Raw genomic sequence first — 15,818 nt, forward strand, 5'->3', positions numbered from 1 at the left:
ATGAAAAATATATCTGCATAAGAAGAAGAAATAATTGGGAGCTAAATCAGGACAGCTAATTTTGTTGATTTGTTAATTGTCGTAGGTGCTTGAAACGGTTCCGTTATTGTGCGGAGAAAACGTCACAATTATTCTATGATTATTCACGATTATTGTCATGCAACACTGAAATCCATACTTTTCTTTCATTGCCTTTCCATTAAAATTCCTCAAATACGTGGCCATCCTCATGAAATTAAAGGCATTTAAGAGAAAATTAATGATAATGTAATTTTTTGTAGTATTTATTGGCCTCATGTTTACCTCTACATTCCTCACTATAACGATCTTTTTAGCGCTAATCTGAATGAAACGAGCTTATCAACAAACCAAGCAATATTAACATTGCTAGATTGACAATGCTACAGAAAGATATTGGGTTTCCAGTGGTATTAGTATGTTTCTCCCACCAATCACCACAAATATACGAGTATTACTTTACTGTGCACCAGTTCCATTTACCTGAAAGAGCACGTTGTTCCATACGACCACCATTTACCAATTTACAACAACCTAATTATGCAGGAATGTGTATTTTGCGCCACTCGTCACTTCTGGCCCTAATCCAGCTGTACACCAAGCTCACATCTGTCTCGTGCAAAGGAAATGCAGATTCCCGTAGACTTGCTTTCCGCATTAAGCCAGGCTATTATCCTTCTTTTCCGCCGCTTTATTGAAGCCGGAATAACCCCACAGCAAATCAGTGGACTCAGCTGAAGTAAACCATCAATGCATAAACGTAAAGAATGAAAATACCCACAGGTTTATCTCTGTGTGAGAGCATTATGGAAAGACTAAATAGGTCATGAGAGTGGCACATGTCAACGGCTTTTAGCATCGCGACAACCACGAGCGGCTTTCCCCTTAACAGTGGCATGGAATCTGAACTATAGTATACACGAGTGCTACCGGCCTTCAGGAATATATTTTTCACAACTTCAAACCAAATCATTATTATTATTATGGCTGCCGAGATGAAGGTTGGATCAAAGCGCACATCTATCAGGTTAAAGACTTGGCACTCCAGTCTTTCACTATGCGTCTCTTTTGATCCATTTCCCCCGGGCTTCGTGTCCAGTGGGGTCTTGTCTCGTATAATGAGGTCAAATATAGTTACGTGCACAGCATATAGTAATGACGGCAATTAAGGGGGTCATGCATTGTGTACATTGGGACTAGGGGTCGCATTATGGTTGTAATTAGTTTAAGGACTTGCATTGGAGCTGCACAGTATTGAAAATGATGGCATTATCAATATCACTGCAATTCAAATATACTATCATGTTTAATCAATGAGTGCATCTACTTTGTCAAAATAACAATTTAACAGAGATAAATTACAACCAACTCGAGGCTAGTTTAGAGTGAATAAGGAAACTCATGAATAAAATCAGACTTTTTCAACATTTCCATTTTAAATACAGCACATTTCTGTTTCTCTGAAGGAGGAACTTGTTGTCATTGTTGCGATATATATTTAGTTTGTTGTGATATCGTTATTTGCCTATACTGCAATATCAATACTTTTGCAATATATTGTGCAGCCCTAACTTAAATGGTTCTTCTTGGATTGAATAGAAAAGCAGATGCAAAGAGGCTAGTCCAATTTTCAAGTCAGTCTCAACAGCTTAATTGTTTTTACCACTTACTATGGCACGCCTAAATAAGGAATGGTGTACTCATTAAATTAAATACAAAATGTTCTTACAAAGCTAAGGTGTGTATGAGAAGTCTACGTGTACCTTGTGTATCTTGGCCGAAACACAACATGTAATTGCTCTTTTAAACAAAGATCATGGGATTAGAAATGGGACGAGACACAAATCCCACAAGACAAGACAAGACACGAGATTGGGTCCACAAGAACGAGACAAGGGCAGATCCTCACGCAATACTGTTTATAATCAATTTTGTTTTCATATAATTCTATATTTTTGCTGTCGTTGTAGCACTGCTCTTTGGAAGAACGGCTTCTCAAGAAAGGTTAAGTGTTCGGTGAGTTACAAGAGAAAACAGTTTAGTCTATTTGAGTAAAAAAAAATGCAAAATGTCATTCCCGAAGACAAAAATCCAAGGCACTTTGTAAGTTTAAAAATTGTAAATCTTTTATCACGGTATGGCAATTTTATCTTGCAAGATCTTGTGGCATGATGTCCTGGGCAAACTGCATTAAATAAAGTAATCAACAATTTAGTGAATGATGTTTGCTATTGAACAAGGGCAATAAAAGGTTATTCTAGGCCATAAAATATGTATCATAGCTAGTCATGTCCCAGCACTTGAGTTCCTGGAGAAAAACAAACGCATCAAAAGAAACCCGTCTGATGTTCCCTCTCTGCCTCACCTCTTTGATGTCCTGCGAGACGGTGTTGAGCCGATCGTTCTCAGACTGTGTGTTGGTGAGGAGGTTGCGGTTTTGACGGAGCTCGTTCTGCAGTTCCAGGACCCTCTGCTCGTAGTAGGCCTCCTTACTGGCCGACTCCAGGATCAGGGACTCCTCGCGGCTCTCCCCGTCCGCCGCCACCTTCCTGTGGTTGGAGTGGGCCTGTCCGAACGCCTGGGGGCAAAGAAGACGGTGGTGAGCCAAAATGTACACGTTTATCAAGTTAAGTTTAAAGGGAAATCGTTCTAATATCACAGTTAAAAGTATGGTTTGGCCAGAGCAGTTCATCTCAGGATCCCAGATGAACGATCATTCACGTTGCGGTTGAAATTCTCCATCTGGAAAGAATCATCTGTTACTCCCCAATGCGTTCCAGCTTTTCTGTCCCAGTTAGATCTGTTTCTCGTATGCTCAGACACAGTGAGCAGTGAGACTATCGTGTAAATCAATTATTGTTTCTCAAATTGTAAACTGGTTGTGCGCCTGCAACTGTTATGTAGTACTTCAAATAAAGTGTATTTAATGTAAGGCTTAATTTAAAAAAGAAATGTATTCAGTCATAGTCTTTTGGGCTCTCTGGGCTGTGATGAGGTGTAAATAATTGCTTCAGCCGTCAAATACATACATGAGCCATTGTTTGGTCCCTAACAGAGTTTCAATTTGGGTAAATCACGTTTTAATTCTTTTGACCAAGTAAAGTACAAATACAAGTACTTATGGAGGCAGCTATTTTCCGTGAAGAGGTAAAAGTTGAATTAATCACAAGCCATAAACAATTTGAATTCAGTGGAAGACCATTTTGGCCATATGAGAGGAGTTTCTTTCTTGAAATAACCACATATGTGATTACATGTCTAAACATCAACCACCAGTGATGTGTTGAGATGGAAATTGTGATTATGGTTTATGTGAAATCACCTGAGGCTCTTGTGTATCTGCCCCGTCTGCAGCTACACTCTCTGCTCTCGCTCACCCTCTGACCTGCTAATAGCCCGTTAAAACTGCACGTGACGGGCGGCTGCAGGATTTTCCCCGGTTTCGCTGCATATTGTAATAATCCCAGTAATTCCTTCAGAGGAAGGGAATCTGGAAATTCGTACAAGTCCAACTGACCTAGATGCGAGGACTTAACGTAAACGTGTAAAACCAATTCATGACAGGTTAGAAGCTGGCGTAATGTCTCGTGCCACTGAGGCAGAGAAAATTGTGGATGTTTAGGCTGAAAATAAGGGAAGAGACTCAATGACTGTCCACAGTTTGGACCAAATACCAGAGTTTGGCTTTATACACTTTATTAGCCAATTTAATCCCCCAAAAGTGCAAGTAAAGGATGATATAGTTTGGATTAAACATTGTTTGAGTAAAAGAGGATCAACTCAATAAAAAAAAGAAATCCCATGGTTATAATCTAACTGGATGGTGGTATTGAAGGCAGAGCAATCAAGCGAGCCTGCATACTTACCCAAAATCTACTGACCTCAGGCCTTTAATCTACAGCGCTTGACTGAGGCGTGGCTTTGGGACACTACTTTTAAGGGCGGTCATATGAGGGACACACACGGTCAGGCCTATAATCTCACAAAAAGCTTCCGCACCAAAATTATTATTCATCCGGAGCCATATGCTGCAGAATCCATGCAAATATGGTGTATTAATCCGTTTTAAAGCTAATCACAGACACGTTTAAGCAAATTCCTCTGTTCCTCTCCTTGTTCAACAGATTCTGTTGTGTGTGTATTTGAAAAAGCAGTCACGCCCGTCCTGAAGCGTACTGATCAAAGCATGGTAAAACTGCTATGATCAAAAGCATCATGTGATAGTAGGCTTACGGCAGCTTTCTGAACTGAATCATTGACCAATAGTGCACAGTCTCTCCTCTTCAGCGGAGCAAAAGAAAATCAGCATCAGTCAGTAATGCATTCAACAGCTTTTTATTACTGTGCACGTAAAATTTATTAAAACAATTTAAGCCGCAAAGTTACAATTGCTATAAACATTTTTATTTGCATATCACCTCACCAGCTATTTGCCGTTTTAAGTCCATAAAACAAACTGTTTAGTAATTATTCAAGTTACGTATAGAATGCTGTATATATAGTTAAGATGTTGAGATAAAATTCAAATAAAAAATTCAAACTTGTTCTGTGCCAAAATGGGAAACCATGCATCCTGTTGCATCACGGTTGCTAAGGATGATATTAGCACCAAACAAAGCACCGTTTTCTCCAGAGATCAGGTCTAATTCAGACACACACTGCTTGCCGTCTTTGCGTTCACACCTCACAAGTTTTTATATGCTGCTATGACAGCTTTGTCACTGGTCTGACATTAAACGACAGCTTTGTGGTTGAAAACAAGTTAGAACATGGACCAACGGTTTCTTTGTCATCTGATCTTACGGAACAACCGTTTTCAAAGTCATTACAGAGCACCAATCGTAACTCAAGGTACATCTACGCCTGGCTATTTATCCTTTAGAATAGTAGTAATAGTAGAGTATTGTTGTCTGCATGGATGTTGAGTGGTAGCACTCCCAACCCCATCACCATAAATACAGGGGTTTCATCTTCCTGTTATACTGTGCCATTTGAGGACGGTCGACCGGTCTAAAGATTTAATACTTAATACTCTAATACTCCGATCCCTTGTCATTTATTAAGGTGACAAGCATTACAACTACAGCTTCCAATATCCACAGAGCTCTATTTGTATACATCCTGTCTAGGGATGTCACAATATAACATTTTAGCGCTATGCTTATTGTGACAATTTAGCGATTATTCACGATTATTCAGACTGTGACCGATCAACTGTGAAAACATTAATTTTCATTCATTCTTGTTGCCTCCTCAAGTCTGTGACCGTCTTTACAAAATTGACCTTTCTGAGAGACAAAATAAAGTTACATTTGACAAAAATCACCAGATAAAGGTTATTGACGTTTAGGTCTATTTTTTGGACGATAGATTGAACTAAAAATACTTAATTTTGCTTCTAAAATGATCACTATTACTGTTTTTTGGTTCTTACGATTATATTGTGACGTGAATATTCATGAATATTGATTAACTGAATAATCTTGACATCCCTAATTCTGTCATAAGTTAAACAGAACTAAACTTCTTTCAACTGTTGGATTTTGCAGTTATTTCCAAGCAAGCTACAGTTTAATCTCCATCACTCAAGTCAAAACATTTCCATTGCTTCGAGTGTTTCTATTAAGAGAAGACAGGAAATGCCTCCATGTTGAGTGTCTTGTGTGGGCTGATGTGAAGGTGATGGTGTCCGCGGCTGCATATTTGCGCCGTGATGTAGTGAGAGCTGCTGCGTTGGTTACTCATACAAGGCTGGTCAGTGTTGGAGCAGGCCACGGAGGCGACTGCAGAGGAGGAGAGGTGGAGCGAGAGGAGGCGCAAGCGCTAAACAACCCACTGAACACGATCCACGTCCTCGTGAGCCGCAACTCACGTGGAGGAGATGCAACTCTGCAGCCATTCTCGTCTGTAATAAAAGGAAAGAGACGTCTCCCTTTAGCCTTGCTTCAGAGTTTTATTCACACACTACTGAGCTGCTATATTTAGACAACTATTATCATCTGACTATAGCAGAGACGTCCCGGGGCATTGGGTTACACAGTATCCGGCATACATTTCCTAGGATGAAGACATCAGTCGGTTTTACTCAAGTGCTCGTCTATTTCAACTGGGTTTAGTCCTGTTTTGTTTAGCCAAAATTTATACTAATGTAAGTCTAGATGTATATGTTGAAAAGTGATGGATCTAATCGTTTCTAATTGTTGATTCGAGCCTCAAATGCTGTTTAATCGAGCGGTCTACAGCCAATCTTCTGTCAGAAAAAGAATGTGGTTCGGAGCGGAGTTGAAACTTTCTAAGCATAAACAGGACTGTTTTTTGTCCCGTTTATGTTCATGAAATTAAGATAGCTAGCTCTTGTTGTGTTTTAATAAGAAAAAGTTAGATGCAATCAAAAAAATGGGACGGCTATGTGCTGTTGTTGTCTGTGTGTCCCATTTCTTAGCTCTATTTCCTGAGCGCAAACTGTCTAAGAAACACTGTTGTCTTTGCCTTGGCCTGCAGTTTAACATTGTCCTGAGGAATGTATGTCACATGGATCTGTGGTTGTTTTGGTTAACACAGTTTACATACTGAGCTGCTCCTGATTAGACACGGTTATATTCAAGGCAATGCCACTCGCTGTAATGAGTAACACGGGAGATAATGATTCAGAGGAATTTGCAGTGGGAGCAGCGGACTTTAAACTGCAAAAATACTGTAAATTATGATCAAAGGCAGAACTAACCCAATCCCATGAGAGGTTCGTGCTGGTTCCATAACGCCTGGCAGCAAATTAATTAGAATGATTACAGTTGCAACATACTAAGTAGAGCAATTTGATAATGTAGCGTCATTATGTTAGGACTCGATAGACCAAAGCAAGTACAAAATCTTTTATTTATTTGTGAATGCTGATATGACTATACAACACAGATTTTTGTGTGATAATTTCCACTCCAACGCCCTTCATTTTAAAGAGGAAAATATTTCATAGTATTCATCTGCCAAACAAAGAAACAGCCACAGAAGAAGGTGCTAAAATGCGTGTGAGAGGGAGGCTGAGATATTTGAGAGTTGCCACTTGGCACGGAGCCATATTGATTTTCAGTGAGGCACCAAGCTGCAGGGCTTTTTATTCCAACTCTCGGACGACTTCGCACTCTCCTCCACACTCGCTCGCCCAATTCCCCCAGAGTGCACCTGGTGTGTCGGCCCTATCTCTGGTTAAGGGAAGACTGCTGAAAGCCTGGTGGGGTTTCAAAAGCAGCGCAGTGAATGCAGTCAGTGCTAAAGGCTATAGCCCACTGCAAACAGAAAATGCACCCGATGTGAGGCAATCACAAGTTCACAAGACAAACATTTTAAAAACTGAAAAAAACGGCTGCGAGCCAACTCTGAATGTAAGAAGGTTGTAACAGGAGATTGAAAATCATACATGAATAATATTGTAATGAGGAATATTTGGACTGGTAAAATTGCCCAAAAAAGCCACTTTGATATAGTTACAAGGATTCTATTACTATTGTTGTTTTTCTTGTATCTCAAATCTGCTGGCTCTTGTGCAACAGAGACTCTAGTTAATAATCAGGAGGAAGCACATGTTTGTATGTGGCTCAGTGTATTGTTGGGGGATAAAGACCTAATCTCCAGGACTGCATATGTTTAATGGTTTTGATATAGCCTACACCTCCATATCTGCGTCTGGCTTTAAGTCTGGGTTCGTTATCGCCCATATCACACAGCAGCTCCAGCTTTGGTTTTCACGACCTCAATCATTTGCAATGCAAAGTCTTATCAGAGGTTGCCTGTAGTTCCTCTTTAGTCCAAAACAGAGAGCCTGTGTCTGGATGAACAATCCCAGGTCCACACGTCTGGCCTCCGGGGCACAGACGTCATTATGGTTACACTGCCAATTACAGTGGCAACGGTCAGCAGAGGTATCACAGGAGGGTGCCACCAGCCCAGATGGCACCATCAGAGCTACAGAGTCTACCCCTCCTCTTCTCTGCCACACAGCTCTGACTGTAGAGCCACTTTATATTCATTCTGCACAGAGTTGATTGAGCTGCTCTCAACTGCCCATGCACTGTTTGGACTTTGCTGTATCTGACCAAGGTCTAATCATGATAAGCACCCACAGCTTCTGGTCTGGTCCTTGAGACTTGTTCACATATAAATGTATCATGTGACGACTAGCACAGATACACAGCTTTCTGTTGTTGCTGAAATGACAGGGGAGTGGAGCAGCTGTGCCACAGCTGTGGCCCACCTCAGCTGCACGACCCAAAGCACGTGAGATTACATTTACGAAGCGTGAGGTCAAAACACAGGAAGAACCGGGGGGCTGGGGACCCTGCTGCTGCAAAATCTATTTGTTTGTGTGTTGCGAGCTCTGCTAAACCAGCAGCCATTATGCTTACTTGATAAATGTTGGACTCCTCCACATTCAAGGCCCTTCAATCGGGCCGTGGTATTGACTGGAGGAAGGGGGAAGAGAGGGAAACATATTTTATGTTGACATATTGGTTCTTGTGTCGTTCTTAAACACAATTCTTCATCCCATGGCCCCATAATGCTTTTCCCAGTGGGCTGTTCTGACCTGCCCCTAATGACGAGGTCCTGGTCTGGACTGGCCCTTCCTCCAACCAGACACTCTAATGGCCCCCTGCACCACTTGGACTAATGAAAGGCATTCTGTGACTTTTTGCCTCTCAACAAGGCTAAATGTGTAGATCAATGTGACAGTTTTCACACCTGAGACGACCTTGACCGTAAAGAATAATTGGGTCACTACAATTGGCCAGAATTCTAGCCATTTCTATCCCAAATACACCAAGCGCAAAACATACAATGAACGCAACACAAATGCAGGAAGCTCCATTCTCCGTGTTGCCAGTCATTTAAATCCCCAGCTCTTTAAACTCATTGGAGCAGCTGATTCTTCCCTCTCAAAAGGACGCGAGCTTGTTCCCACAGAAAACCAAAGCAGTGCCCCTCCTGTCATTTCTCAGGCACCCCTGAGAGACTGGCATGTATCCAATTAAAATACCCTCCTCGTGCCCCAAGTTTTCACACCATGGCCCGCCTTCTTCTATACCCACCTCCCATTTAACCATTCCTCTCTTTCTGAAGCCTGCCTGGGGGATTCAAAGCACAGTCTAGACTCACAATGGCAGCCTGCAGCGGGGGAGGAGGGGGGAGTTTGGTGGCACAGTGAGGTGGTGCTGGTGAGAGACACTAGATATGTTCCTTATTGTACTGCGCTGGTACAGTTAGATGGAAGGAGCCCTGGGGTGAAGGGACAGTCTTAGAAATTGTTTGAATCGTTGGCCTATTAAAATGAGCAGACGCCTCTGAGCAAAGGGCCCCATGACGGTTCCATTAATTGTTGAATGATGGTTGTGACGGTTCAGCACATTTTCTAAATGCTTGTCAATATAAAAGGGTAGGAAAAATAGTGACATTTTATAATATTGTGAATGTAGTTTTGAAATATGCAAAATTTGAATATTGAGTATATAAATGGTAGTAAAAATGCTAGAAAATGTCTAAATAGTCTGATTTATTTGACTGACATTATATAACCTCCGTTCACTTTACTTTACTTTGTCAAAAAGTAGTTGTAGTTTAAAAAAAAAGAAAGAAACACCTAAACGTATTTTTAAACACATGATACAATACATTTTCAACGTATAAGTTCTTTCAGACCTCTTGCACAAAGCTTAAACTGATACCAGATGCAAGAAATGTCCTATATGAACAAACCGCTTTGATTGAGTGCACGTGACTGTGGCGAGGGGGTCGCGGCACCCACCATCTGTCCATTTATTACTGCCACAAGAAACCCTTTTGTCATGTATGCTAATAAGAGTATCGTCTTTAGGGCATGCTTATATACCCAGGGGCAACTAAATTATACCTTCCCCAAGAGCGCAATAAATTAATCTTATACCATTACCTAATTTTTTATTTTTTTTAAATGTGTGGTCTACTGCAAGGTGTTTTAAGAATCATTTTAAAAAGCATATTTTTTGGTGAATTATGTGATTGATTTCAATGATTACTGAATGTTAAATCTTCCTTTCCGGGCAGAAGTCTACATCATATCCTTCCCATCTGCTATAAATGCCCTCAGCTGTAAACAGGATGCCGACTGTAAAAAAAAAACTGACTACAGCACAATAGGAGGAAGTCCGAGGAGGTCACTTTTCTAGCCACTGTAAACACAAACATTAATTATCCCAGTCATAAGCGGGGATCATATCAGGGCCTGCTTGTCTTGCATATGGAGAAAATATTGGGTATATGATGCTCTAATACGACCCAGAGGCAAAGGCTACAAGGTTTATTATGGAGAAATGAGGCAGGTTATTTAAACAAACAACTTTAAATCCAGGTTTATTTCACTATGGGAGCTGGTTTATAGACAATAACCCTACACAAATAAACCCTGCACAATCAATATTGCAAAATGAGCTTCTCTATTATACTTACGTTTATTTGGCTTATAATTCACAATCTTAATTATCTTGCAAAGACACCCTAATCCATTTTGTTATTAATGTTTTATGACAATTTAGTTTGAAAGCCTCTATGTAGATTAGAAAATGTTCTTTGCTCCAGGTTTTGTTGTGTGTGACAGAACGAGCGTGCGTCATTCTGAACAGAAATCAAGATTTTAAAATTAGCAGCACTATGTCATTTAGTTAGGGGTGAATCAAGATTATTACTGTATTTTGATATTTTTGGGGGGGATAATCTATAACAATATACAGACAATTTCACAATGCATCAGGAATGTTCTAAAATGTGCCTGTAAATGTCTTGTATCACACAAAAAGTGAATGGACCATAAAAAGGGTAAAAATATCTCTTGTATGGAAGATTACTCTAGCTTCCTCAATTAGTTGTAATGAGCTTGTTTAGCAGTCATTTTTGATAGCTGTAACAATATATGTGATATTCTAATTTTGCTCATCTCAAAAACAAGTTAGAAATACTAATCGATTTCCATTTTTTTTTATATATTTTAGGTGGTTCTTGATGATTAAGTGACAACAACTGTATGAAACGAACAAAGTACACACATGATACAGTAAATTACCACAGCAGCCGCCAGCGCTGAACTCTACTCTCATCATTGCCTCTGCTTTTAGCCTGTGCTCCTGCCGGATCTGGACACGGGCTTTTCTAATTGGATTACCGTGTCTAACTCATGATCCTACCAGGCTTCCATAGACCTACTACACAACCAAACATCGACAGACAGGGCAATAGGACACAGACAGAAGAGTACTATCTATATTTGGTGAAGTAACTCATGACGTACACAATGATTGTACAGTAGTTCCATCAATAACACAACAACACAGTGCTGAGTCTCATCTTCAGTAATGAAAGTAGATAAAGTGAATATTGTAAACTGCCATTTCTCACATTCTTTGGCACATTTAGCCGAAAACTCCACTTGGTTTTACCAAAAGGATTAACTTGTCGAAAAGGCTTCTAACCTTTGGAATCACTCACTGTTTTTGCACTGTGCTTGCAAAAAAGACACTTTGGTTTCTCGTGACAATAATTATCCAGGACATGATTAAAAATCAAGCATTTTAGGACAGTTAATGAGGGTGCCCAAAATGCCCCTCGGTGTCCCCGAGTGGACAGACCAGTGCAGGACTGGTGCCGAGAGATCCTCTGTCTTCATAAGCCTGGGCATCAAGACTACGATTCATCCTCTTATACTTACAAGGGAGGGGATTTGGGGCTTTATTTAGTGCCTTTTAGAAAAAGATTACCATTTAACTGCAGACATCCAGTCTACATCATATTTCTAATAAGGTCCAATAAAAGTCATCTAAGCCATACATGAGCTGTGGTTCTGTCAATGTCCAATCAGAATCAAACATAAAGGGCTTAAAGTCACCACAGATATCTTTGTTGAGTACATTGGCATATATCCTTTTGTGATCTGCTTTTTTAACAGGAACAAAAGTGACCAATCCTTTCAAATGGTACTACAATGGGACGCTGCACTCAGTCTCTGCTTTGTCAAACACTATGTAACGATGGCGTTTAACCGGCTATACATCGGTGACATCCAAGACCCGTTCACCCCGCTGGGCTCAAGCCAACAATGACCGTCCCCTCGGCGCACAGAGATGGGAGGTTTGACTGGGCTTAACAATATTTAGAGAGCTGATTGTCTGTTAGAATTCCACAACCAGGAACGCAGCTGCTGGGACGGGAACAGGCTGGAAACGTGGTGGCATGCAAGTGCAAACGGCTCCTGTGTGGTCCCTGGAACCACCATAAAAATAAACTTAGAAACTGAGAGGTCTGAGATACTCTGGATGTAAAAGACGTCTTGAGGTAGTGTGAACAGCTGGAGGTGTGGCACGTGATGTCACCTGTGAGGGGCTTAACTCTGAGTGAATCACTCACTCTTCAACCTGAGGTGTAAAGTCATTAGCTGCTTACGTCGTGACTGCCCTTGTACTTTGTCACCTGCGGTATCCACAGGTGCTTCATGGCGTAAATACAATTAGTAAAATAAAAAAAATAAAAAAACATACGCAGTTATAACTTTGGAGAAAATAAATCCGACTAGTTGTCATTAGTGAATTAGCACTAATCAGGTGAGAAAAATTCTATAAATCGAAAATACAACTACGGGTTATTTCTGTTAATGAAAATATCTGCATTCATCAGTTAAAACAAACACATGTCAATCTGCAGCGATTATTGAGGAGACAGATTGGACCCACTGCTCAAAGTAAGGGACACAGCCGTGTCGTCACCAAGCAACAACCGCGAACAGGATTCCTCCATCTTCCTGGTTGTGAGGGTGACTATTATCACTCTTTCCAGCAGTGCTGCGATGTACAAGCCAAAGATCATTATAATCATTAAAGGGGAGATGACTGGGGTTCAAAAGGCTTGAGTATGGACCACAGAGTCCGACCAGTCTCACCTGTAGAGAATGTCTTTAGGTGTTGTGCAAGAACAATAATATTGCAAATCTTTATTGTGATCATATCAGCACGGGCCATATGAAAACTTAAAACTGTTCACAAAGGGTACAGTTATCTTCAGCTTTATCAGAACTAGTAAAAAACCACAAATCCTTTATAGAAATTGTACAAATACGACAATGCATCTCAACCTCTAAATCTAAATATCACCAGTCACAATATTCAACACAGTGATAAAGCATCCCATTATTTTTCTCTAGTGTGAAGGTAATGGAGAGAAACTACTCAGCAGATCTCACACACAATCCCAATCCATTAAAAACGACTGCCCAATTCTCTGTTTTATCAGAAGAATTCACATGTCTGTCAACAAAAAAACAACATGACAGCTTTTAATTTGAGCCTTCAGTAGCTCATCTTCTCCATATGACCTCCAGTTTTCCTCTAGACATGACAGAGGAAGCCATGGGGGTCGCTGGAAGAATGTGTTTTCAAGCTGATAGCGTCAACTTTTCAAGCCCAAACAGACCGATCTTTATCAAGCGATAAAGGCACATTTCTACGGCTTTTCAAAGAGGACATCTCACTGGTGATCTACTGCCGGTATAACCCGCTACTCGACCCCACGGCAAAGGAATGAACCTCTGCCACAGCTCTGCAAACAATTGAGTTTATTACCCATTCACGTGTGTTTGTGCGCTGTAACAAAACACACACATGGTCATCGCAATTGAAGACTTTCTTTTAATACGCCTTTTCTCTTTGATTTAGTGAGCAGGGGTTATCTCTTGCATGGTTTATTTCCCCTTTACTAGCTTGTGTATTAATTCCACTGAAAGACCGGTGGGCCTCTCTGACTCTGGCAAAGAAACGCGTGGGAAAGAAAGTGTGCAAGGACTTGGTAAGGCAGCCCCGGGCCGGCCTCAACTCTGCACAAACAAGCAGTCGGGACCACACGACGAGAGCTCAGTGCCCTCCAGTATTTGTCTTGACTAAAATCACAGTAGGAGCGATCAGCAGAGCGAAAAAGGCCCTTGCCAAAAATACACAGCCCCTGTGGTCAGTCAGCTGAAGCTTGCAGGAAGAACCAGCGCAGAAGAGGATGTGAGAGGAGAATGACTAAATACAATCGATAATAATAGCAAACTCGTGAATAAAGCATTGTGTCAATCTCAGTCACAAGATGGTGACAAGCCCTGTCGCCATCCAGTGACATCCGATGAGACGTCAAACACAAGAGGACAAGTCAGGCCACTGTCTGCCCCGAACACACTTCCTTTATCTCTCCACTCGTCGCTCGACACATTCTTTCCATTCCCAAAGGGTCGTTACTCGTCTGGTTTCCGCTCCAACTTCTCCTCTGCCGAGCGGGAAGGTTTAAAATTCAAATCTGCTCCCGCCTCTGTGAAGTTAACCGGTTCGTCACATGGGAAGGTGAATCACCGGCAGAAAATGACATTGCCACACTGAGTGAAATCAAACATTAACTGCACTCGAACAGCTTATCACATCAGAAATCACAAGGAAACAACAGAACAGTCACGTTTCATTGTGGTGGCATGCATAAACTAGGTAATGGCGAGCTGTAAAGGCAATGAAAGGGTGCTGTTTGAATAAATAATAGGTGGCAGTGGAGTGTGGGGGGATCCCCTAAGCCAAGGGAGGAGGGGGAGTGCAGCACAGACCAGAGGGAGACCATCCTTCAGTCATATCACGTAGTTGACCTTGCAACATAATAACAGCTTTGGATCACAGTTGCTTAATCAAATAAGTAATAAAACAATACATTATGTGTTGGGGCAGTACCTCTATGCCAGCTCCATGCAAATTAAACAAGCTGAAGCACATTTGTGGGCACATCTCACCTCTTTGAGCTGGTCCAGCTCCTGTCTGATGCTCTCATACTCCACCTCCAGCTCGTCGTACTGCTGCTTGAGCTGCTGCTTCTCCTCCAGCACCGCCAGACCGTACTCCGCCGCCTGGATCTTCTCGCTCGTGGTCTCGGTCAGCTCCCGTGAGAGACGCTCCATCTCGACCCTCATCCACCCGGGCATGTCGTCGAGACATCCCCGCTGCTGCTGCTGCTGCTGCTGCTGCTGCTGCTGCTCCGCCACGGACATGGTGCGTTGCCCGTCTGTGGGTGACGTTCAAGCCGACGTGAGACGAGAGGGATGCGGCGTTCACCTTGAGGAAGAAGAGGCGCTCGGCTTAAATTCGTCTGTATTTGAATTGCATGGTGGTTGTTGCGCTTGCGTTTCTCGTTGCTGCGGCGGTGTCTTTGGTCATGTACGTTTCCGGGGGGGGGAGAGTCCGGTGTTATCTTTAGAAATGATCCATCGTTGAGGCTGCTCCTGTTCCTTCGCCTCTCCCCCGGCTTTTACCGTCGACAGCTCCGCAGCAAACTTACCAGCGCCAAGGCGGCGGGGGAGGCATGCACCACTTCCGGTTTCAACCTTTTACGCGAAACACAATGTGGCAAAGCGTGCGCTAAATGTTGCTTGCGCGCAAATAAAACGCCGAATTGACGTAGGAATGTGCAAGAAGTGATCAAATAAAACTAAATGAATATGTTGAATGTTTTTCCTTAATGAGTGTTCAGGCATTATTCCCTCTTGTTCTGAAAGTTCAAGCTCACGTTTTCCGGTGCGCTCATCCTACACAAAAGCCGGCTTTGGGAACAGCTGATGGACGGTTTGTGCACTAAGCTACCGTGCGGGGGCCGCTCCAAGTGCACTGCAATGTCTGATGGGAAATGCAGTCTTTCCACGGGGCCCAATCCCACTGTTCCGCAGCTATAGACGCCGCAAAATAAACTCACTGTCCCGTCGTGCCCCGCGAAGGTGCCGATGT

The 15,818-nt window shown here is 42.0% G+C and overlaps 1 protein-coding gene across 2 annotated transcripts in view; it reads right to left on the reverse strand.

Annotated features, from left to right (window-relative positions):
- The window catches only part of LOC140362750 (protein bicaudal D homolog 2-like), a 40,364-nt gene extending 25,306 nt beyond the window's left edge, over positions 1-15,058 (reverse strand). For both annotated transcript variants that reach the window (XM_072448920.1, XM_072448919.1), the window contains exons 1-2: positions 14,834-15,058; positions 2,384-2,596 (exon numbers count right to left, since the gene is read on the reverse strand). In XM_072448920.1, coding sequence (XP_072305021.1) covers positions 2,384-2,596; positions 14,834-15,022 — 402 coding nt within the window. In that variant the 5' untranslated portion in view covers positions 15,023-15,058. The remainder of the gene's footprint in view (positions 1-2,383; positions 2,597-14,833) is intronic.
- Positions 15,059-15,818: the final 760 nt, after the last annotated feature.

The sequence above is a fragment of the Eucyclogobius newberryi genome, unplaced genomic scaffold (assembly GCF_026437365.1).
Source record: "Eucyclogobius newberryi isolate DKJ021-1_F unplaced genomic scaffold, fEucNew1.0.hap1 SCAF_17, whole genome shotgun sequence".
NCBI classification, from domain to species: domain Eukaryota; kingdom Metazoa; phylum Chordata; class Actinopteri; order Gobiiformes; family Gobiidae; genus Eucyclogobius; species Eucyclogobius newberryi.